We start from the raw sequence: 25,495 nt of genomic DNA, 5'->3' as shown, positions 1-25,495 counted from the left end.
GCATCTTAAACTGCAAAGCCTCCCAACTTGCTGATTTCACAAAGAAAACCTTGCAATTTATCTGTTTGTGAAGAATTAAATGGCTGAATACTTTGAATATTTTTTCATGAATACACTGCACTGGGTAGCCTTTTTGTACCTTGCCATGATTGGACAGAGAAGAAAAATCTTTTAACTATGCATGAATACCTGGAAGGGTTTATTTCTTTTAGGATTCTACTTCTCACAACAAAGGGACCTTGGTAGTTGTTTAAAAGCTGCATACTGAGTTTTAAAGACATCATGCTTAGAATTTAAAATGTTCTGATTTGGCACTGTGCAGCTGTAGACCTGAAAAATATACTGTTTATGTGACACAGTGTAATAAACTTTGTCCTCTCTGGCACTGATCTCCATCTTTAGGAGCTGGTTGATAACACATTGATACTGGACTTTCAGGACACATAAATGGTTTACTTTGATGGCGGAAATGTCTTAAGAGTCATACAAATTACACTTCCTGCTGTCAGTAAGTACATTTCATGTGTTGCAGATGTTGCAGAAGCTGGGGTAGGCATTTTCTCATTAAAAAAATCAATAATAACCTTTCAGTATGTTGCAATTCAAACATTTTTAGACACAAACAAGGCAATAACCTGCAATTTCTGTAAGAATGTCTGTGCAGTTGTGTTTAAACAACGCTGCATAAGTTATGGAAAAAGCAAGATAAGGAGGTAGAGAGAGCAGCACCATGGCCGCAGGATAGGTTATAAGAGGATATTTGAAAAACAAAATTAAAAACAGGCTCACCCATCCGCCCCAACGACAACTTCCATTGCCTGTCTGTACACTGTAAATTGATATCTTCTACATGTCTCACACATACTCTGCATACAGTACACAAACAAGTCTGCAGGTCCTGAAGACGGCTATGATGTAAGAAGTGTTCCTGGCATGGTATAAGATGGCTGGAAGCCTTAGACAGTTATGTAAAAGTGGATACATGTACTGTGACATTACTGATTGGTTTGTGGTTTGAAGCTACGAGTTTGGCATTTCAGCCAGCTTTATCTTTTTTGGAGCCAGAAGTGATCATATTTGGATGAGAGGGTGCAGCTAGGGAAGAGGGTGCTATACTAGTGGAGGTTGATGCTTGGTAGAGACTTCTAAATCGTTTATTATACTAAATATGGGACAAATGAGCATCATAATGCCTTGAAAAAGACTTAAAACTAGTAATAGAGACCATAAACACATTAAGGAAAATGCATAATGAGGCAATCAATCAACTGAAAAGTAAATGAGAAGTTTTCTCATTGACTGCTGTAAAATCAGAATTCTTTTTGCAATCAGTGGAGTCGCCCCCTGCTGGCTGTTAGAAAGAACATCACTTTTCAAACCTGGAGGTTGATGCTTGGTACAACTGTGGTTTTCTGCAGATCTATATGGAGTTGAACAAATATCGTTCAAGTCATTTTTTGACTTTTTTTTGTGCCTAAATCATCTCCTCATGATGCTGGTCACGATTTTTCTTGTGTCTTCTGAAAAACCTGGGGGGAAAAGAGACATAATGGGAGATTATTTTAAAAGGGTGTCAATATGTAAGATTGATGTGTGACACATAGTGAAAAGGATGCAAAATACTTTGATGCACAAAATACAATGGATGCAGTTTAATGTAACTTTAATGATGCGATGAATGAGCAGCAATATATATATAAAAAAATGTTTACGCACAATGTTTACATGAGGCATCATGAGGTGCAGAATTGTCCATTAAAAATGCAATTCCAAGGAGTACTGGGCTGACAGTATGCCAACTGAAATAAAGGCAGAAGGCAGTGAAGTGTTGAAGTGTGTATTGAAGTTGATTATACATGTGGCAGACCCAGCAGAGATGGGTCCCAGAGGAGGTGATGAATATTCACGCAGGGTGTCCATGAAGCAGGTAGGTGTGCTGTGTGGGCACACATGGGTGATGGAGGGTAAACGGTCATTTGCGGTTTATATCCAGAAGGCCCACTTAACCGGATGGAATGAGTAATGAGTTCACCGTGGTGGGGATCATGCAAATGCCTTGAAGTTAAAAGCAATTCAGTAAAAATGACGGTGCCTGCAGGCAAGACATGCCGTAAGATATGTGTGTATCAGGTGGATGCAGACACTTTGTGTCACAGCAGCCCTCACAGTTGTTCAACAATGAAGCATTTTCTCTATTCAGCCTCTAGATATGATGGAGTCCTTGAGGAAAAGGCTGTGGTTTATACTTTTATTTAACATGTCTGTGTGCCCAATCAGTTGCAAGAGAAAAAGGAGCATGTGAGTTGTTATCAGGTAAAGTGTGCCAGCTCGGAAGTGGGAAGAGGCTCATAATGAATGAAACATTAATTTTGGCTCACAGATCTATACAGCTGACATTTTGTAACGTTAAGTGCAATAAACTCAAAGTAATTTCCGAAAATGTACACCCTGAGGAAATGTCAATAAATCCAGTATAATTCATTTTAAGTACAAAAAGGTCTCATCCGTCATGAGTGACATTTCCAGCTCTCGCACTGAAGTGTCATTCCCCACTATCTCACACCAACTACCCTACCTGTGTGGGTTTCTTTTTAGATTTTAACTTTGCCGGCTTGTTTTGATGGACTTGTGCAGAGCTATGGGAAGAGAAGTTGTCTGGTGATGGAAATTTTTGCATTTTGCATAGATAGAAATGATGGAGCTAGCCTGATTGACCTTGATCTTAGATACAGTTTCCACAGTAAGGAGATAACAAGAATGCATATATGTGGATGGTATGGAGAAAAAGCCAGAGGCTAGGTTGTAAAATTAGCTTATGGTCTCATCTCTTTTAACATATGAATGTTGAGAGGTTGAATCCATTGATATGACTCTCTGGCATGTTTTTATACTTAAACTATGATCTGAGTGAATATTCAGTTCTGATTGGCTGCAGGGTGTCCATTAATTCATGTCAATGGACACCTACTTAGTAGTTTCAGCTAAATTAAAAGTGCTGGCAAGTAGTAACCATGGCAACAGGGATGCTGTTGTAGCCTCCGTTTACAATTTATTGCAATTATTTACAACGCTGAGTGTCGTCCTTCAGTGCCTGAACCTCTGAACACCACAGGATGGAGACTGTAACACACAAGCTGCAGGACGTACACTGCCCCTCAGAACTAACTGCTACTTTGATCACATAAGAGATAATCTCACATCCCATTTGCTGTTCAATTTGCTACTTCAGGCTGCAGCCTACACATGGGGTATCATTTGTTTGTGAAAGGCTTGATATGAGTCGTGTTCCCATCAACAAATTTTTATGTGCATTTTGAAAATTCACACGAGAAAAGCATGATGGAAAAAAAAATAAAACTTTTGGGAATGGGCATAAAAGTTGTTTTTTGAGATTGGAACGCCTTTTCTGAATAAGTTCTGACGTAGCAAACATTTAACTCCAAAATCTGTTTCACAATTTGCTTCGACTTGAACAGAAACTCAGCTATTGGTTTTGGCTGGACAGCTAGCTAGTCTTGTTGTAAACCATATTATCGAATTATATTTACTGTTATTGCAATGCTATTTACTAGCTGTACTCCTGCATAACTTTATCTTTCTGGCTCATAGCCGAGCCGAAGTGTTCTCTGATATGAGTTGACCAGAAATTTCTCCAGTTGTCAAGATGCATCTAAGGTTTGTCCTATTTACTGGAGTAGTGAGCAACATTTTCATTGCATAAGAACCTTTTGATGGGGTGTAATGACTGTTCCAGGCATTAGTCAAACCTTCAAAGGTGACGAAGAGACAGAATTGTGTCTTGTTATGAACTTTAGTTAAAAAATAAATGAATGGTCTCAATTTTTTTTTGCGGTTAATGCCCTTCAAGGTTTCCATAGAAATGAATGGTGAGGCAACTGTCCTCAGCTGACATCTTTGACCTCCCTGTTTCCCATGCATTCCTGATAATAGACATCCATCAAGCATCAATAATGTTTTTTGCCATATACTAGCTGTTGAGGGTAAAAAAAAAAAAAGCTGGTACCAGACATCCTTGTCCAAGGCCTTAAAAAATATATTTGTTTTTCTTTATGTCTGCACTGAGTAGCTTTGCTCATGTTTCCCCTGTATTTCTATTGTATCCTCTCTGTTTCTAAATGAATTATGGTGAAAAAAGAACTCAGAATATCAAGCAGTTTAAACTGTACCTACTACAATAAAGCTGCTCTGGTGTCTGTCAGTGACCCAAAACCATTAAGACACTTAATGTTGGTATTTTCCATTTGATGGAACTTTGAGTGTGGCGATGGAGCGATGTGAGAGCAGTGAACAGCAGTAATAATTTCTGGAACAAATGGATCCATGTTCGCATGTCAGTTTATCTTTCTAATGTGAAAACATGCTGTTTCAGGGATGTTGCTGTGATTTCACCGTGAAAGGATCAAATACTTTTTCAAATTAAATGAGTTGCTCGAACGATATCTCTTCAACTGATTAACTGATGAAATGTATCACTTATCTTCTGATGTCTGAAACAAAGAATTCAAGGTTCTTTTTAAGTGTTGCTTCACCGTTTTCTGTTATGATGTCTATATTCTGGATTATACTATCAAGGAGGTATCATAAAGTGAAAGATATCACCAACAAGGGATTGCATAAAAATGAAAATGAGAGAAGGCTGACTGAGCCAAGGGGTTTAATGAAACAGACCTTAAAAATGCAAAGGTGTTAGCTTCACAAATGACAAACTGCAGTCTATTAGCAAAATTTAGACAAAACGAGATGAAGGAAATACCGCAGAGGCCAATGAGGATTTCTAACTGCTCCTGGATCAATGATATTGAGGGGTGCTCCTAAATCAATGAGAGAGACAGCTGAGAGAGTGCACTGGTCTGTGGATGATAGCAGATCTTTTTTTTTTTCAACTTGGCTTATTGCTCAGTCTCCATGCAAGTGGTCTGATGCCATATTGGAAGATCCATTGGATTGTTTTTTACTTTGAGAAAGCAAGACTTTTATCAAAATCTATCAGCGGCTTTCATCTCAGTCCACCAACTGTGCAGAGGTGGGTTTAGAAACCTTTGGATGGGGGCATACATTGGTTCTTTTATTATTGCAATAATATGGTATATATACCAATAAGAATAAGAAATATTTTTTTATTGATTACAGTAACTTCAAATAGCCTACAGCCATGGACAGACATCAAGACATTCTCTTTGTGGACGTTTTGTATCCCTTCATGGTCATGAATCTTCTATTTGCAACTGCTTCTTGTCTCCTTGTTGTCATTTTGTGACCCCTTTGTAATTTTCTTGCATCCCTTTGTTTCTTTTGTGGCCATTTTGCATCCATATGTGGTTGGTATTTGTCTGTTTGTGGTCATTTGTGTCACTTTGGGGTCATTTGGTGTCTTTTTGTGGTCATGTTGTATCCCTATGTGGTCAATTTTTTTGCCAAATGTTTTTTGTTCCTTTGGAGTAATTTTGCATCTCAATGTAGTTGTTTTTTGTGTGTTTGTGGCGATTTTTTGTTCCTTTGGAGTAATTTTGCATCTCTTTGTGGTTGTTTGCATCAGTTGGGGGTTTTTTGCATCCTTTTTGTGGTATTTTTTGTCCTTTTGGGATCATTTTGCATTTCTTTGTGGATGTTTTGTGTCCCTTCATGGTCATGTTGCATCTGTTTTGGTTGTAATTTATCTCCTTGTGTTCATTTTGTGGACCCTCTGTAGTCTTGTTTAGGTCTCTTTTAAATGTTTTGTGTCCCCTCATGGTCATGTCGCATCTCTATCTGGTTGTGATTTGTCTCTTTGTAGTCATTTGTTGTCCCTTTGGGGTAATTTTGCATCTCTTTGTCTTTGGAGATTTTTTTTGCATCTCTTTGTGGAGGGTGTGTGTGTCCCTTCATGGTCATATTGCATCTCTTTATGGTTATTATTTGTCTCTTTGTGATAATTTCTGTCCCATTGGGATCCTTTTGCACCTCTTTGTGGTCATTTTGCATCACTTTGTTGTTATTTCTTTGTCTCCCTTTGTCAAGCTTGTTCAGTAAACACCCCACGCTAAGAAGCCAACTACCTGTCATCTTTTAACTCTAGTAGAGGGGCACACAAAGGGGGGCCAAATCGGATTTCAGTAGGGCTTGTGCCAACCATGGCCACCCATCTGACCCAACCACTGCAAAAGCAATTATTTCTGACCACTATAGCTGATCTTTAATCATGATGTAATACCTGCTACATTGTGAGCCAGAAGCTCACAAAAAACAACCACAAACTCAAAATTTTCTGGTGACAACTTCTAAATGAACAGGTGGAGCATTTATACCAACTCCCTGTTTGCATGAATCCTTCTTTAGCGTTATTTCTATGCTTGTACCAAATAACAATGCATGGAGGAGGTGGTGTATGAAGATTCGTGGGCAGAAAGGGATGGGTGGTGAAAAGAGGTTTGAATTGTTTGGTACAGTTTGCAGAACAAAGCTGCTTCAGTATGGAGTGTGTCTCTCTGCCTGCTGCTGCATGCAGTGTTTAAAGCACCTTCCCCTCTCTCGCCCTTTATTATGCTGCACATGGGTGACATAGGACCAAACTAGTGCTGGCTGCTCCAGCTGCATCTGCTTGTGAGCCCACAGGGAATTGTGTGTGTGTTAGTGTGTGTGTGTGTGTGTGTGTGTGTACATGTGTGTACTCTGCCTGCGCACCAAGGCTGCCAGAAAATATGGGTAGAGCGCAGGGATTGCAGGGCTCTGCACTTACCTAAGCCATTCATAGGCTCAGCATCACACAGTTGATTCAGCACCTTGCTAATAGCGCACACATTAACTGCAGCACAGATCAGAGGAGGAGTGCAGTAATGAGAGAGAGCCCGGCGTTTATTGCTTCTCAGTGTGTGTGTGCGTGTGGACGTCTGTGTTGAGCAAATGTGTGCATGGTGCGTCTAGTGTGTGTTTGTGAGAGAAAGAGAAATAGAGGCAGAGAGAGTGAGAAAAGGGAGGGAGAGAGAGAGAGAGAGAGAGAGAGAGAGAGAGAGAGAAGGGAGAGAGAGCGGACGTGTGTTAGTGTGAGCTGGGAGGAAGGATGGCTGCTCATGTTTGAACTGCCTCAAATGCTCAAAGGGAGAGTCAAGGCAAAAATTCAGCAGAGGCAGAGAAACAGACGTCTCACTGGGAGACGCATCTTGTTCATCATTTGTTGGGAAGCAGAGAAGATTTGGCAATGCCTGCTGAAGTAAAAGAGGTAAGTGTGTGCTGGAATGGCTCTATTTGCTCTGTACCCTCCCTCTTTTTCCCTCTATCAGTTTTTTCTTCTTCCTGCAGAGAACTGTAGCCCTTCACAGCTTTGCATTCTGCCTCTGTCATGATGAATGAAGGAGGCATCAATCGCTTCACCTCCTTGCCTCTCCACTTCTGTTCGGTGCAGTCTCCTTGTGTGTCTGCATGGGGACATGATGCTAACATCTTCATCAAGTGTGTGTGTGTGTATGTGCACGCGCATGTCTGTGCATGCGTGCAAATGCATAGGCAAGCTTATAAGGGGGGGATAATGTTTGATTGCATTATGAGGGGAGGTTGTCCCTCCAGGAGGGAAAATGCTGCACACACTCTGGTAAGTGTATTGCCATGATGTATCAGAGAGACATTAAATCTGACCATGCAGCATTTAACTATTTGAGGCTCAGAGGAGTGAAAAGAGGCTTCAAATAGAAAGTTTGAGAATGAATATCCCACATTTCTTCATTTTCGGGCTGTCATTTTCAATCAGTATTTTCTCTAAATAGATCAGCTTGGTTGAATTATGACTAAACAAGATGTATGGCACAATGGTCAATGGTGTCTCTGCAGGAAAAAGAAGAATAATTCAATGCTTGGGTCATTTCAGTGCTGTTTTGAATCAACAGTGACTGTAGATTTACAGCGACCGATATGAGCATCACTGATTCAACAGATAGTGGAGGGCAGATGAGTTGTGACAAAGTTGTGACTAATGTCTTCTGACATCAGTGGGCTGATGTCATGTTTTATTATCTACTGGAAGCATTACTCTTTCAATCCCACAGTTTGATAAAGACAAACTGCCTGTTAAAGCCGATTTATTCTTAGTTTGATCACTACAAAATGACTTTGCCCAACAGATTCAATTGCAATCGTGAGTGCTCATTTTTCAAATCATCCTTTCTTTCTGAAATGGATTTGTGACAGGCTTGAATCATGGCTTGTGCCTGTTGTGCCCTTGAGCTGGCCACCAAAATCTGAACTCACTCAGCATTAGACCAGACTCTCCCAAAATAATACCCTGGCTGCAGCTGGCCTCAATACAGAGGGTTGATGGGAACAAGATGCTAATCATGTCATTCTGTCTCCTGCATCGCTGCACCTTACATCTATATACCATGCTTTGGTTTTTTTATAGCGGAAGTCAGCTTCAGAATTGTCATCTCGACCTATTTGGCTCTGTGAGCACACTTAGTTAGTGATGGTGCAGTGAGTTATTTAAATGAGCTTTGACTCAGAGCGGCCTGGCCTTCCCTGGAGCTCGAATCAGACGGGGACTGCACGCAGGCCCCTGTCCAGCCTATTATCGTCCTCCAAATCCTTAATCAAGCTGTCTGTAGAGGACAGTAGTACCCCCGTCTGTCTTTCAGCCTGCCGTTCATTTAGTGCAGCCTAACAATATCCAATCAACCTCCCCCAGAGGTGTTCAAGCCAGGATCATCTCCCCGCTGCCAAATTCTCCTGTTTCACCCTTTCATCTCCTCGTCCCTCTGACACATTTTCTACATGGATATGAGGGGCTCTTGTGTTTGGTGAGGTGTTTGAAAAGCGAATCAAGCTCTCTCTCCCTCCACATTCAGTCAGCTGCTCACTGCAGCCTGATTTAATGCAGTGGAGTTGAGTTCTCAGCACTTGTTCGGTTTAATGCCGCAGCCTCAGGAAGAAGAGAGTTTGGGGAAATTTAACAGCTTATTTGTTTCTTTTACTTCAGTGCATCATTAAGCATACTGTGTCAGTAGTATGGAATGGTAAATGTCAGGTGATATTATATGCATTTGTGTCATATTTCTCAAAACGTGAATTGATTGAGATGGTAGATAAGCAATTCAAATAGTAAAACGGATGATAAATGATGCAGAGGAATTGATTTTCTGCATAATAAAATCTTTTAATCATACTCTCTAATGTTTTGATGGCTTGTTTGCATTATTGTTTGTCCTGGATTTTGGAGGAATTTAGCTGCTGCAATCACAAGGCCCTCCAGACTGAGATAGGTGTATCAGATAATCGTATATTGATTGAGATCATTAGAGCAGCGAAGCAAATTTTTGTAGACATGCCGAAATGGAAACAAAGTTTGTTAGAAAATCAGCATAAAATGTGTTTACAGTCAAATACTGCCTCCAGTTCTTTCTCAGACCAAGATGCTGAATAATTAATCCACTCTGGTTGATGAAGCCCATTTTGTTGAAAAGAAAGAGAGAATTTAAGTTCTCACTTGAAATAAACAAGTGGAAATTACGGAAATATCCACATGTTGTAGCTGAGCAGCATCGACTGGGTTATTGCTTCAACACTCAGTAGTAGTAAATCAGGTTTTATACATAAAAATATGTATCTAAACTGGCATGTTTTTGCAAGTAAGGGCAAGGTCTGCTATTGGTTATTTAGACATTTGGGCCAACACAGACACAGATGACAATACGGTTATTATTTGCATTGTTCATCTCTTGTATGATACTCCCACCAGTGGAGTTGACCTACTAAACTGTAACTGAGAAGCCCATTGCAGATGCATGCTTCTGGAAAACACTGCTTTACCCTGCCCTAAATTATAACCATCAAACACACTGTTTGTGTTTTGTTACTTCTTCTCTGTTTTTTGTTACACAACAGTCTGATCTGTGAAAGCCTCCCCGTCTGTCAGTATTTGTACATATCAAAGGAAGTAAATCTGCTCCCTGAAACCATTACAAAAGTTTTTTGTTTTTTTTACTTTATTCATTCAATAAGGGCTAAATTCAAAACTGAATTGAACCTGAAAGTTCAAGAATTGGCTACTGTGGCTTAAATAATTAAAGGACACTTCAGTGCACAAGTAATTAACAAACCAATCGTGCATGCATATACCAAATGATTCTCATAAAGTATGTCAGGAATATAAAACTTTTAAAGGGGAAATATTATGCTCATTTCAGGTTCATGTAGTCATTTTTGGTTTCTAGTAGAACTTGTTTACATGCTTTCATTTTCGAAAAACACATTATTTTTCTCATACTGTCTGAATATAACTATATTATACTGTTTGAAATGCTCCGTTTTAGTGCCTGTCTCTTTAAGACCCAATCCCTAATTGGTCAGTGTTTCTGGGTCATTTGCATTTTGCATCTGTGCTATTGGCATCTCTGCTCCTTCATTGCAGCCAAGGAAAGTGCAACTTTCTACCTATATGTAGTATAGTTGTGACATCATAAACTTATGGTAGTCCTGATGGCTCACTTAAAGGCACAGTTCCTGAATACGTGCTGCTTGCATTTTCTGAGGTTTTGATACTTTGACAGTATTTATATAATACCAAAACCTGCTTTATTATATGTATACCCATGTCAGTGCATGTTTTCTCTGGGTCCTTCAGCTTCCTCTGACAGTCCAAAGACATGCAGCTCAGGTTTAATTGGTGACTTGAAATTATCTGTAAGTGTGAATGAGAGCTACGTGGTTGTCTGTCTGTATGTGTCATCACTGCAATAGTCTGGCGACCTGTCCAGGATGTACATCGCCTCTCGCCCTTATATATACAGAAACATTTTAAATCTGTTTTAACGTGATAAGGCCTTTCAAGCAAGTATCACCTGATAAGAAAACTGATACATTAAGCCTCTTAATCTGAATGCAATCATATGAAACCAGAGAAACCCCACAACCACTTAATTAAATAAGTGGTAAATGGCATCTCTCATCCTTTATTAGGTATGTCTGTAGTTCTTGTTTGCTGTCTACACATGATCCCTGGCTCTGCACCAGCTTGAGTATTGTTGTCCTAAAGACAGATTGCTCATTAGATTACTTCTCACCAAATTGCTGAAACAGAGAAAATGTCTCTGATTTTCCCGACATATATTAGTCTAATTTAAAAATAAGTGCGTGTATTGGCATTTTTCAGCATGAATCCAACAGATTATGTTTCAAATTATACAAATTGTATGGTAATGGGGTGGAAATGAGTTGTGCTTTCAACACCGTCTTTGCTCACAACCTTTCATTTAATGCATCTCCCTTTATTACGTGAAGACAGCTTTAATGACATGGTGTGCTGTCATGGTTTTGTCTACCCCATAATCACTTCCCTGTTGTGTATAATGTCAACATTATCTATATAATTCACACAAATGATGCTAGTATTCTGATTGGCCTTACTTATTTTTATCTGTGTGCTTTAGGAGCAGAGTTCAGAGGGGCCTCCTCCACTATCTTTATCTCAGGAGGCTAAAGAGGCGACTCTGGATAACCCATCCGCCATTGACGAACTAGACACGCCCACCTCCATCGCCTCTGTGATGACCTCAACCAATGAGAGCTCCACAGAGACTGACACCCCGCAGCAGACGGACACTGAGGTGCATGACTTTATGTTTGGTCACACTTTGTCAACACCTACTGACTTCCTACAGTGTGTTAGAACAGAGTTTCTCACTTAACTAAATTTGCCTTTTTTTCAAAAAGTTATTGTTCTCAATGCATAATTAATTTATTCATTCAATTTAAGGGTGTTGAAATATACTGGTCTTGACCATAACTGTGATATTAACAAAATGAAATATTGATATCAAGATAAGATAATATCATGCAAATAATCCAATCATTTCTCTTTCTTTTCATTTTCTCTTTGACTCCTTCCTCACACCCTTTGAGTGAAAAAATGTTTTCTCCAAAAACAGATTGCCAACCCATAAGAGTAATTTGTCAATTTTGTGAATTCATAAAAAATATATGTTATTACATACAGTTGTTTTAAGAAATATAGGAATATACAGTGAATGCATCCAAAGGAAAAAAATCCAAAAATCCACAACACACACACAAAAAAACAATCCCTTTTGCCTGAGGTAACTCGTAACTGCTTCTGGGCTCAGACAGGGTTGTAACACTGAGTTTCACTTATTATGACAGGCAGAGAAAGAAAGTGCCCTCTTGGGAAACAATGAGCTGAGCTGAGCATGATGCTATATATTTATTTTTATGATTTTGTACTCAGACTCCGCTAGGAACGAGTTAAAGCCAAATTCAGTTTACTAAGCCAGACAATTACATTTCCTGCAGTTTACCCTGCTTCAAACAATGGCCGGACCTCAAGTTGTTTCATCAGAGTCCAATCTAAACTCATTTTCAACAAGAGGAATTCATTATTGTTTGGCAGGAAAGAAGAATTCATTATTTACTGGTTTGCTCAAAAAGCCAGAGAAGTGGCGAAATGACGATGATTGATCATTGCTCTGAGAAATGAGCTTGGGTGGGTTGTACAGTTTAAACGATAATTAAACAAACACTGTTTGCAACAGAAACATGTTTGGTCTGTTCCAAGGAAATTAAGACCAAATAGTTCCTGCTCTGACTGTAAACACACCAATTTGGTGGCATTTAATCAGAGAGAGGAAACATGAGACCTTTCAGACAAATGGGAATTTAAAGACTAACAGAGGTTCTGATTAGATTTTTGCAGAGATAATAGTTGTGGTGCAACAATCCTTGTAGGAGTCCAAGGTCGTGGAACAAGACGGCGAACAGGGCCCCAGTGAGACCCAAGAACCCTCAGAGACACAGCAGGAGAACTTGCAGACACCAGAGACACCTGATCCAGTATCGACTCCAGAGATTGAAGACAACACTCCTGTTGAGCCTCCTTCTCCTGAAGTAAACATTGAACCCGTTGAGTGTGTCACACCAACGACACCGACCAGCAGCACTACCATGGCACCCTCGCAACCTCCAGCGGTGCAACAGCCTGAGGAACCCCCGCCAGTGAACCCAGACAGGCAGAGCAGAGTGTACACCCTCCCTGACAGCTACAGAGGCATCGGAGGTGACTTATGTGCAGGATATGGAAGCCTGTCCCGCACCACCATCCACGGCTACTGGCCCGCCAAGAACTTCCAGCCCGGGGCTCATTACACCTTACCCTTCCTCAGAGACAGCTACGCTCCGGCAGGCCTCAGCAGCCAGGCGGAGGAGGACGGCCTCAGCGAGCGGGGAGAGAACCCCCTGGACATGAAGAGTGACCATCCAGCTGCCAGTTACCCAACACTGGGGGGAATCCACCAGTTTAGACCAATCACCACCATGGAGCTCCTCAGGGAGCCCTCGAGAACCAGGTGAGAGGACGGTACATTAGATCAAACTTTATTGATCCCTTAGGGGAGACTGTGTAAATGGGTTTCAAGTACTTTTGTGGTTTCCATGGTACCTAGATGCAGGGTCAAATATAGGTCTGTCCCCACACTTATTCAGCCACTTTGAAAGGGCCATGGGAAAACAAATCGGTAAAATGTGTGTGTCGCTACCACTAAAAAAGTCTGCCTGTTTATTTAAGGGAAATCTTTGATCCCATTAAACAGTTTTTTTGTTAGAAAGGTAAAGAATACTCAGTCTATGTCACTGAAATATCAATAAGGTCCCTGATTATGAGATCACCTTTCACAAAGGCTATTAGATAGCCAATAGAAGGCCGATTCACCTCTGACACTTATAGCATCATTAACCTAACAACAGTTATGACAAATATTAAAGTAATAAAGTAAATGTGACCAAATGCCTTGACACCAAGCTATTTTAACACAATCGTGTACATCTATACATCTGTAAATAACTTTTAACTTTTTCCATGCGTGGGCCCAAATTTGCCTAATATTTCAACTGAATTAACTTTTTGCTTAAAAATCTGAGATGAGGACAGAAATTCAGAGGTCTGGTAGTGAGCTAATCAGAACTGAAACAGGAATAACTAGAAAAAAAGCTAGACAGTGTAGTGCTGTACTGCCACAGTAAGGCAGCAGTAACAATGTCCAAATCAACACTTATTCTAACACTGAGGACCTGCTCAAATAAATATAAGTCAAACTTTGTGGAAGGACAGACACCCGGGAGTCGCCTCAATCTTGGTCCTGTGAGTCAGCTGGACAATAGAAAGACATATGGACAGCAGTTAAGTAGCAGCTGGTATCAATCAGGAATGGCAGCCTGCTGCAAAGTCGATAAATAAGGAGGTTTCACCTGTTATTGCCTGCCAGGAGCTTTTCCTTATCCCATATAAAGTGACAGAGCTGTTCACAAAAGATACAAGCAACTCACTTATGCTGTTTAACTCCCTAAAGGCCAGTCTATTAGACTAAGAGAAGCCATTAAACCTGTTTTACTCTACCTGTTGAGGAACAGTTTAACATTGCAGGAAATACGCATATTCGCTTTCTTACTGAAAAAAAGATTAGCAGATTGACACCGTTCTCATATTCGTCTGGTAAATATAAAGCTAAGGAGATGTCAGTTTAGCTTAGCATAAGACTGGAAGCAGAGGGAAATAGCTAGCCTGGCTCTGGCTAAAGGGAACAAAAAGCAGCCTGGAGTCTCTTTGTCACTGCGTGACTGTGCTGCCAAGAAATAATTCAACATATGAGAATAGGGCTTTGGATACAGCCAGGCCAGCTGTTTCCTCCTGTTCCAGTCGTAAGATTAAGCTAAGATAATCAACTGCTGGCTAGTGTACAGATTATAGTATTGATCTTCTTTTCTTACTCTTAGCAAGAAAACAGAGTATTACCAAAATGTTGATTAGCACTCGCAAAATGCAGCTATAGGTGCTATATTAATACTGAGAAAGTATCAAAATGTTTCCAAAATTCCATCATGCATGCATGTTTCTCTCTGCCTCTGCAGAGGGGGGTATGATGATGCCTTCATGGCCCAGCTGGAGGGGAACCTGAACCCTTTCTTCCAGGCCATGTGCAGAGCACAGACCCTGCAGTTCCCCCACAAACGCAGCAGCATGGTCAGCCTGGACAGCATCCGCAGAGACCCGCGCTGGAGAGACCCCAACCTGCATGAGGTGATATCCATGCTCAGCCACCCAATGGACCCAGTCAAATCCAATGCTGCTGCCTATTTGCAGCACCTGTGTTACGAGAACGACCGCATCAAACAGGAGGTGCGCCAGCTTAACGGGGTGCCGATCTTGGTGGAATTACTGGACCACCCCAAAGCTGAGGTCCACCGCAAGGCCTGTGGTGCTTTGCGCAACATATCCTATGGAAAAGACCACAATAACAAAATGGCCATCAAGAACTGTGATGGCATCCAAGCTTTAGTCAGACTAATGCGGAAGTCTAGCAGCATGGAGGTCAAAGAATTGGTCACAGGTACAGCTCAATTCCTCATCCTTCCTGAAGCATAACCTGTAATCCTTCATTTTATCTCTGCAGCATTTGTATTCTTTCCCTTGCAGGCACTCTGTGGAACCTCTCCTCACATGAGCCGCTGAAGATGATGGTAATCAACCAGGGGCTTCAAACACTGACTGATGAGATCATCATCCCACACTCAGGCTGGAGGAGAGACTCAGCTGAACCCTCTAAACTGCTGAGTGCTGAGTGGACCACGGTCTTCAAGAACACCTCTGGATGTCTGAGGTAGTCTTTGCTTCTGTCATGGAACAAATGACCAAATGCAACCAAAAAGTTATGGTTGGAGCTTTTGCAGTTTTGCTCACAAAGTTATTTTCGCAGGAACGTCAGCTCAGATGGGGCGGAGGCTCGGCAGAGGTTGAGGGAGTGTGAAGGCTTGGTGGACGCGCTTCTTCATGCCCTACAGTCAGCTGTCATCAACAAGGACAGTGACAATAAGGTCGCTGACGTCATCACACTCACTTTAATTCAAATTAAATTATTATGAGTCAAGATTACACCAAATCTTACATCCTAGCACATTTAAGCAACTATTACTTGTTTTGGTAATTAACTGCTATGTTGTAATGGAGTTTTTTTCCTTGAAATGCACAGCCAAGTGTGTTACTTTTCTGAAATAGTCAATTACTCTCCATTATCTATCCACTTGTAACTGAATCTCATGCTTAACTAATGTAGCATGAAATTTAAGTTAATAGCTTGTACACATGCTGCATGTCACTCAGACAATTAATTCAAGTCACCAAATTATTAAAAGTATGCATGAGGTTCTCCGGAGACTGCGTTTCCTCTGAATTTCAATTTTGAATTTCATTCTGAAAAGGGAACTAGACATAGTGAGTGTAAACACCTGTATGGCTCCTGTCGCTGTATAGCTTTCTGCACAGCGCCTTTGATTAAAATCTTCTGTCACTGTCCTACATTCAGTCCGTGGAGAACTGCGTGTGCATCCTGAGAAACCTGTCCTATCATGTTCACAAAGAGATACCAGGAGCAGAGCGGTTCCAGGAGCCCCATGCCAACCACCTGATGAGATCAGTGGGGCACCAGAAGAAGAAGGAGGCTGACTGTTTTGGAGGGAAACGACCTAAAGGTTTGTAGGCCAGTATTACAAATAATAATCATTAAAGGTTGTATTATTTCAGATTGGGTTATTTTGTCCCCTATAATCATTCTCATTTTCTCACTGACAAGTGACAGGTGTTGGGACATCTACTGCATTGTATACTGGTGTTTCTGAGATATAGAAGATAAAAATGAACACCCCAAATAAGACTTTAATATGGCCTATTTGAGATTTGAGTTTGATAGGGGCTTATAATAACTGTTTGTGCAGCACAGACTACTAAAACGGATGCACTGATAGCTCTGATTGTACAAGCACAAGATTTTATAGTCTATTTTATTGTTTTATTCCTTTTTTTTTACTCCACATATTTTTTTCTTACCTACAATAAGCCTGTAAATACACAACTTTCAACAACTCTCTGTATTGAAATCTTCATTTGCTTTCAGTGTGTCTTGGCTTTGACCATCAGTTTCACAGTTCTTGCCCTTTTTCATGCCAATGAGACTCTGAATATTTCATAACCCTGCACATGCAGGAGCTAAAGATGTATTTTGCTCTGCAGGAAGAGTGCTAAGTTCCAAAATTGAAAATGCTTGTTGATACTTTGTTACATCGGTTATGAGATTTTTACAGCATGCAACTGATATAACGAGCAAGAAGGTTTTTAAACAGTGAGAAACCTTTGGTAGTGATGCATAACCTATATAAGTCAAAGTTAAATTACCGCTGATACACAGTAACTAATAGGCTGCAGCAGTTTGTGCTGCAGGACACAGTTTAATGGAGAAACAGTAGCGTTAGAGTTAATTGCAATTTAAAGTTTTATGGCTTTTCACCACTGCTAACCTTTCAGCTAATTACACAAAATTGACAAATGCCAAATGAGCCAAATATCAACCTGATACTGTCAGTTCCCCAAGTGTCTCACGACATAGAGGAGCACTATGTTTTCTGCTGCTGCATAATTTAATCTTTGACATTGTTCTTCTTTTCTCTTCAAACCGTATTCATCAGATGAGTGGTTCAATCAAGGTCAGTCTGCTTGTTACTGCTGAACATTTCCATGGTAGTAATATTGTGATTCAATACCACATTGAATTTGCTGACATTATCTGTCTGTGTACTGATTTAATGAAAAACCGGTGTTTGTATTTGTGTGCATGTATGTGTCTGTGATGTACAGGTTGGAAAAATGGATTATTGGACAGAAAATACGGTACATTGGATTTACCAAAACGTACAGAACAGATGAAAGGTATATGTTTAGAAAATGAAATATCAACTTTACATAAAACATTTAATTTTAAATTGAACTCAAATACTGATTGTGGTATGACTCACAGTGACATTAAGAAATAAGTAGGCTGTACATTAGGCTTATTACTAATAGACTGATGGTAGATACATTATGCAGAACTTTCATCATATATCACCATTAAACAGCACTGTAATCAAGCATCAGTACCTGCTTTCTGTGTTATGTTATTTGCTTTGTATGCATGACGTTGGCATGGCCTGAAAGATAACTGATTTAAATGCAAAGCCACACTGCAGCACCTGCACCACTTGAGGAGAGTTTCATTACTAAAACAAAATGACCCTCCAACTGAAAGACATTTTTATCTGGCAACATCTAGAGGAGGAACATTTCCTCTGGCAGGAACTGGAATTCGCTCAAGACACTGCCTGACATTGATAAATCTTTATTTGCTACCACTGAACTATCTTTACCTTTGGTATAGCTGTTTTAGCTCTGAATGCATTCCGTATATAGGAACTATGGGGAGGAAATGTTACAATAGTAGTGCTGAATACTGTATATGTGGATCTGGCTGCTGTTTGATCAGAGATCAAAGCTGTGCTCATGCCTCCTACTCTCCAGGCACTGAATGCAAATCAGTACGACAAGCATGTTACGGTCCCAGGTCAGCTTTATAGTACTTGTAAGCCATCTAGTAGCCACCACTGGCTCAGAACTAAAAAAAACCCTCTGCACAAGTCTGACAGAGTTCTAATTTTCTTGCGTACAGTTTATTATTAAGACATGCTTTTATACTGACGTCCCTACTTAATGGCCTAAACTAACCCAGAAGAAACTATGGAACAATCTTGACAGTATTTAGCCACTGGTGAATATGTGGTGGAAAGTAACTAAGTACATTTACTTATTTACTCAAGTACAATTTGAAATATGTGTACTTTACTTGAGTATTTCCATTTTATGTAACTGTATACCTTTTCCTCACTACATTTTGAGGCAATATTGCACTTTTCAGTCCACTACATTAAGCTGACAAGCTTTAGTTACTTTTCAGGTGAAGATTTAACATGGAAAACATGATCTTGATAACATGATATTTAAAATGACTATGCATAGTAGTATATTAAGTAGTTAAATCAGCCCTACCTTAACAACAGTAAAATGCTGCTTATATAAATGCATCAATAATAATAATAATAATAATAATAATAATAATCCAATACCGTATTTGGAATATATTTAACAATGGCAACAGATATAACAATCTGAGTAGGGCCATTCTGCATTGTTTTATGCAGCAGTTTTATTTAGTGGAGTAATTTCACAGTGTGCGATTAGTACTTTTACCTTAGTAGGGGATCTGAATCCTTCTTCCACCACTGCATTTCTGAATGTCTCTGCTTTCCTGTTAAAGGATTGGAGCTGCTGTACCAACCAGAGGTGGTGAGGCTCTACCTCTCTCTTCTCACCTGCAGTCACAACCATAACACCCTGGAGGCAGCCGCAGGGGCACTGCAGAACCTTGCTGCGGGACACTGGGCTGTGAGTATATGGAATAGTTTCTTCTGACACTCATGTCTTTACACAGGGCTTGTGATTGTGACATGTATCCCCAGACATAAAAGAAGATCTTTATAAGGCTGAAAATTGGCATTCGCATAGGCCGACCTATCTCCATACTGCTGTGTCAGCACTTGAGAAAGGTCTGGCGCCATTATCATTCTGCTAAAGGGGAAAAAAACCCCGATTTGGTTTGTTTACATTTCTTTAAACCAATCACAATGGTCCTGGGTGGTGCTAAGGCCCAGATGCAGTGATACAATTACAAATACTCCTACAAAATAGTAAGCTGAGAAAGTGGAAAGGCAAGGAAATAGCATGTGAGAGACACGACTAATAGTAGGCTTAAAGCAAGAGTATACATCCGGTGAGTTAGACTACTATAAGGGTACATTAATTAAATTCAGCTAATGCAATAATAAGCATCACTTATTTAACAGTGAACTAATCTGTGTAGTAATAATTTACTAATGGTGTTCATGATAAGGTATTATATTATATATAATATATAATAGTTTTATAAAGATGCTATTAACAAGATACATTGTTTACTCACTGACATTATAGTTTTGTGTAGACAGATTTGTAGGCGGCTGTGGCCCAGTTGGTAGATCGGTTACCTTCTGCCCGGAAGGTTGGTGGTTCGATCCCTGACCATGGCAGCCTACATGTAGAAGTATCCTTGAGCAAGATACTGAACCCCAAATTGCTCCTGATGCTGAGTTCATCGGTGTGTGAATGAATTCCCAATGATGGCAGGCACCAGTGTGCCCTGGTAGCCTCGGCCACCAGTATGTGTGTGAATGGGTGAATGAGCATAGTTTTGTGTAAAGTGCACTCCATTTACCATTTACATGCACTCTTTCAATGAACTGGCAGGTATTTTTATTGTTATTAATATTATTCTTATTTTTCTCTTTGCACTGTTGTATGTTTGTTTTTGATGTTGGAAAAAGAGAAAAAGATACAAGATACATGTTTCAGCTTTACCATAAGGGTCCCGAAGAGCATTGATAAATAGTTAATTATAATTAACTAATACTTAATCACCATCCTTATGCATTTATCAAGTGTAACTTCATCAATAGTATTAATATTAAACTAAGAAGTGTTTGCTAAAGAGTTAAAAAAGTTCCTTGTAGTTGCTTTAATTAATGATAATTAACATACCCATATTATAAGGTGTTATCTATTAGACTTTAAATTGATGGAGTAATCAAGTGACACTTTGCTGGCTCAGTGCATATACAGTAAGATCACCATGGCTGCTGTCATAGTGTCCTTGTGTCCTTTTACATTGTATATGGAGCAGATCCAAGATTTGCCTCTAGATGACATCATCATCTTTTTCTGCTCTCAGCTTGAGGACAGACTTACTGTAAGCTTTCCTGTAAATAAATGACATACACACAGTGGTGTGTATTTACCTTCTGAGTCAGAGTGCAATATGCAGGGTCTTACATGGAGGCCTTCATGCACACAGCTTTTTTCTTAGCTGGTTTGGTTGTTTTTCTGAGGCTGCATCAGTGTGCAGAAGGAGAGATTTGTGGGGTTGATCATCTTAATCCAGCTAGGCTCTCTAGATTGACTTTGTCACCAGCCTGTAAGATCAAAAATCACTTTTACTGCTATGAACCCCAAGTGGATCCATAGGCCTGTCAAGTAATGTGCTTAGCCAAGATATACTGCACCATGAATGTCACCATAATTTAACATCAAGGCTGAGGCCGTGCTCAGATTAAAGGAGTTTTAAAATCCTCCGATTTTAAAAATCAAGTTGAGCTGTACCCGAGAGAGCAGTTGAGAGAGCAGAACTTAGGTCTTACTCATGGTATGTTTATAGAACATTTATGGTGATATGAGTGGTTTTGTTAAGGAGGAGGAATGAGTAGGAAGTTATGATATGAAGCAAAGTAAAATTTCAGACATTACTCAGCTGTGTTTTGTGTTTACTCTTGCAGTGGTCCAGCTACATCCGGGCCACAGTGAGAAAAGAGAAAGGGCTGCCTATTCTGGTGGAGCTGCTGCGCTCAGATGTGGACAAAGTGGTGCGAGCTGTGGCTATCGCTCTCCGCAATCTGGCGATGGACAGAAGGAATAAAGACCTAATAGGTACAGGATTGTTACTCTCGTCTGCATTCACATGGCTCTACCATCGTTACAGAAAAATATCCCAAGTGCATGTCCTATCTTTACTTAAGATTAGCTTAATTCCTATCCTAAGATAAGACTGTTAGAAAAGAATGCTGTTAGAAAATGTCTCTGTAATACCAAAAATCCTAAATGTCACCCTAAACTGGGATAAGATAGGATTTCAGACTTATGAAGTTTGTAATGAGGCCCCTGCACACTTACTTTATTACTGAATGCTCTATTTATGTCTTTGCAGGGAGCTATGCTTTGAGGGACCTTGTTGGTAATCTGCCATGTGGGCAGCAGCACCCAGCGAAGAATCTTGAGGGAGATACTGTCGTGTCTATTCTGAACACCATCCATGAGATCATCACAGATAGCCCCGAGAATGCCCGAGCTCTCATACAGGGTCATGCGATACAGAAACTGGTGGCTATCAACAAATCAAGGTACTTTAATGTCTGTCAAATCCAAACAATAAAGAGCAAAATTGATCAAATTATAAAGATACAGCTTTCTATACAGATATCTTTAAGATTTTGTCCTCTGAAAACAGATGGAATAAAATGCTTTTGCATTGTTGCTGCAACTGCTTAATATCCTTGTGTACTTCAGACACAGCCTCGATGCAATAGCTCATGATATTATAAGCATCACGACCCAGGGCAATCAGAAATGGATTTTAATCACAGTGACAGTATTGTCTCAGAGCTGTCCTCTGTTGTTTACCACAATGTCTAATGATTGGTTGTCAGCCAATCAGCGCGGGAGACCAAGGCAGCTTCCCATGTTCTCCAGACAATATGGGCCTACAAAGACCTGCGAAACACCCTGAACAAGGCCGGCTGGAACAAGAGCCACTTCAAGGTATTTGTTACTATATTCTAGTTGTGGCATCATGACCATACAAAGCCCTTTGTACCTGGTAGAAGTAATGTGAGTCGGGAAATAACACAGTTGTCAAACTTGAAAACTTGTGGGAACAATAATATTATTGGCTTGATCTGAACCCAGATAATATTGTGCACAGCAGACTGTTGGCTGAGGACACCAGACAGTCGTTATGCAAGGTGTAAAAGGATTGATACATTTAGGCTGATAGTCTCCTGCTACATTCAAGACATGAAGAAAAATAAAGGATGTGTTATTGTCCAACTCTCAAGTCAATCTAATCAAAACCAATGTAATACCCTTTTATATAATTAGAACAACAACAAAGCACATTCTGGTTGTCATCCAGTCATGTAATCCCTTTTTTGTCTTTCAAAGCCAACAACTGCCGGAGTGACCAAAAAATCCAAGACTGGAAAGCAAGGCAGCGATGACATCACCTTGCCTCTCATGGATAAAAACCAAGGTCAGAAAATCATTGCATGCATTTCTTCAGCAAAATATTATTAAACCGTCATCTAAATGAGAAAAGTGTCCTCTAGCTCAGGGAACAAAAGCTGCTTTTAAATATACTGTGGTTCTTGTCATGTCAGGGACAAAGAAATGGGCATTTTTTAGTCCCAGACCATATTCTTCTGAAACATAGCCTTAAACCAATGATGTGCTGCCAAGGTTATCAGTGCAGAGACTTGGCTTATTAGCCTGAACAGGCTCTCCCAGAGGCAGGGCAGGCTCACGCATCACCAGTCACATTTCATTTAAACGTTGTTCTAAAAGTGCACCCGCTTTCCCACGTCAAGAGCGACCTCTGGCTTCCTACCAAAACAGGGATTTTCTATAAATGCTTCTTTATGAATTATAAATACAACTTAAACACTATGACCATGAAGGGAATGGGTACGAACTACTTGAAATTAATCATTTCATTGCCCTATGCATTTGGCTGTTAGTCTCACTGGTGTTACAGTCTAAATAGCTTGGACTCGAATGTGGCTTGTTGTAAAAAAAAAAAGAAGATTATTTTATTTGTAGAACCCTTAGGTTCATTAACGAACCATTTACTGAAATAATATTTAAGAATGTGAAAAGTGTTTTATTCCAAATGATTGTACTCATAATTTTCAAAAGTATCAGGCTTTCCCTACAAGCTGCTTTACATCTGTTCTTTTTCTCTCTTTGAGTATTTCCAAGTCTCATCATCGCTACACAGTCTTTGCTAATATGATTATAATTTCCCTTGCAGATGTTTATTCCACTTTAGAGCCGAATGACAGAGTTGGAGATGGAAAAGGGCCTGTTGTGGAAAGAGACACTCTCCAGGTAATCTCTCATTGCAGCACACTGGATTTATTTTCATTTTGAATGCTGTTAGTGACTTCATTACCTGTCCCCGGTATGGAGGATGTGCGGAAATGACAGCAGTTGTTTTACAGGATTCTGTTCACAGGATTACTATCCTGTGACTTGCGTTTGCAACTGTCAGTGTTTTTCATGCAAATTAACTAACACCGTCTGTTTGCATATTTCTTTACCTAGGCAATAAGTGAGAGAAAACACTTCATCAGAGCTGGCAGGCCTGCAGTGGGCCTCATGGATAACAAACCTCCACCCCTGGACTCCTGGGTGTAAACAGGACAACATGGCCAGTCAAGCCAGTTAAATCCTGTAGAGACACTTTCCATTGGTGAAATACGGATTTGTGCCATTGCTCATTCTTGTACAGACAGAGAAACACGATCAATTAAAACTAATTTCCTTTTGGTCACAGGAAATAATGTGCCAAACATTTACATGTATTTATTAAGGAGATAATTTGGCAAAAGACTAAATAGATTTTGTCATTTAGGATGATAGGTATGTTTGAAACTCATGATGGATTATGAATGACATCTGAAATAGCCTAAATATGCAAACTGTGGTGAATCATGACTCCAAAGAATATATGACATTTACTGCTACACAAGTATGAGATAATTTATAATAATACTTCTAGTTTGTCAAGATTAAGGCCTGAAGTGACACGTGGATCTATTGCTGTCCATCCCCATGGGTTCTGGGCTAAAGAAGATCATAATTTTAAAAATATTTTTGAGATAATTAGGTTTAGGGCTATCATCGGTCTAGTCATCAAAAACATCCAAATTATTTGGAATTCAATTTATTCTTGACAAAGCCTGCCATCAGACTAGACTGTGCAGTCATTAGCAAACCCTCTCTATTCCATTTGTTTCATGATAGGCAAAATGGGATTGTAAATGTGTAACAAAGGACTGTTAATATTCCAAATGAAGGTATTTATATTGTAATATTTATTGTAATACCCATGTTATTAATTAAAGGTTATTGATGTGCATTAGCTAATACCGGTAAGTGATCCTACATTCTATACAACTCTGCTTTGCAGTGGTCCTTTTTGCATTGCGATGTTGAATGAAAAATGAAAAATAAATGATGTGCATAATTTCTCATTTTTATTTGTATTCTCTTTTTGTATTGCAGACTGGATTTCATTCTCTCTTCCATTTTATCACTGGGTACTTGTTGCGTTAAACAGCACCCATCAGCCAGTTAAACACCACCACTTGTGTGCTGAACAAGCTTCAATTAATAGTTAAAACAAGTGTCCTGTTAAGTGTCCTCGTTCGTTGACATGTGGATATGTCAAATTTCTCTCATCATGGTCAAACTAAAACTGTTAAACATTTAGTGTTGTTATCTGAAGTACATGTGTTCACAGCTGGAGCTAATTTTCACTATTAGTCAGAATACACAGGGTACAACACGATAAACATCACCTGTGTAAAGACCTTAACTGCAAAGCGGCTTAATCACAATTACAAACACTACAAATGTGGGTCATATTAGGTTGAATGCCAGATTGCAGCATTTGTAAGCTGTAAAAGACTTCTGGCACTCGGTACAATGATATACAAGTTTTCAAGCCACTAACCTAACAGAACTCCAAGGAGGCTAAATCTGTGCCAAAGTGCAGGTGCATTGGCCAAAAACCACTGACAAATTTATTCTATTATTTGAGGGGAACAGTCTGGAAAACACGCTCAACTCCCAGCAGTTAGGCTGCATGTTGAATCTAACAAACAGAAAGGAGTTATGGCATGAAACCTACTATAATATAACCTAACTCTGCATCAGTTATTG

The 25,495-nt window shown here is 39.9% G+C and overlaps 1 protein-coding gene across 3 annotated transcripts; it reads left to right on the top strand.

Annotated features, from left to right (window-relative positions):
* Positions 1-7,026: 7,026 nt before the first annotated feature.
* arvcfa (ARVCF delta catenin family member a) lies at positions 7,027-24,802 on the top strand. 3 transcript variants are annotated; one of them, XM_059358535.1, is made up of 16 exons: positions 7,027-7,216; positions 11,412-11,588; positions 12,724-13,340; positions 14,899-15,377; positions 15,464-15,647; positions 15,744-15,861; positions 16,350-16,515; positions 17,506-17,523; positions 17,675-17,746; positions 19,167-19,294; positions 21,274-21,424; positions 21,702-21,894; positions 22,201-22,312; positions 22,715-22,802; positions 23,580-23,656; positions 23,873-24,802. In XM_059358535.1, the coding sequence occupies exons 1-16, from the start codon at positions 7,196-7,198 to the stop codon at positions 23,963-23,965; spliced, it is 2,694 nt and encodes an 897-aa protein (XP_059214518.1). In that variant the 5' UTR covers positions 7,027-7,195; the 3' UTR covers positions 23,966-24,802. The 3 variants fall into 3 exon arrangements, with proteins under 3 accessions (XP_059214518.1, XP_059214517.1, XP_059214519.1); XM_059358534.1 differs by lacking the exon at positions 7,027-7,216 and adding an exon at positions 7,297-7,393; XM_059358536.1 differs by lacking the exons at positions 7,027-7,216; positions 17,675-17,746 and adding an exon at positions 7,297-7,393.
* The last annotated feature ends 693 nt before the right edge of the window (positions 24,803-25,495 follow it).

This window comes from Centropristis striata, chromosome 19 (assembly GCF_030273125.1).
Source record: "Centropristis striata isolate RG_2023a ecotype Rhode Island chromosome 19, C.striata_1.0, whole genome shotgun sequence".
NCBI lineage: Eukaryota > Metazoa > Chordata > Actinopteri > Perciformes > Serranidae > Centropristis > Centropristis striata.
The sequence above is the reverse complement of the archived record's forward strand: the minus strand, read 5'-3'. Positions and strand labels throughout refer to the sequence as shown.

What these genes read in the sequence shown, in the direction of transcription:
- arvcfa (XM_059358534.1), top strand. Translation starts at nt 7,337, where the DNA reads ATGATGAATGAAGGAGGCATCAATCGCTTCACCTCCTTGCCTCTCCAC. An exon ending in CGCAGCAGACGGACACTGAG is followed by an intron (nt 11,589 to 12,723) that starts GTGCATGACTTT and finishes CAATCCTTGTAG; the next exon opens with GAGTCCAAGGTCGTGGAACA. An exon ending in AGGGAGCCCTCGAGAACCAG is followed by an intron (nt 13,341 to 14,898) that starts GTGAGAGGACGG and finishes CTGCCTCTGCAG; the next exon opens with AGGGGGGTATGATGATGCCT.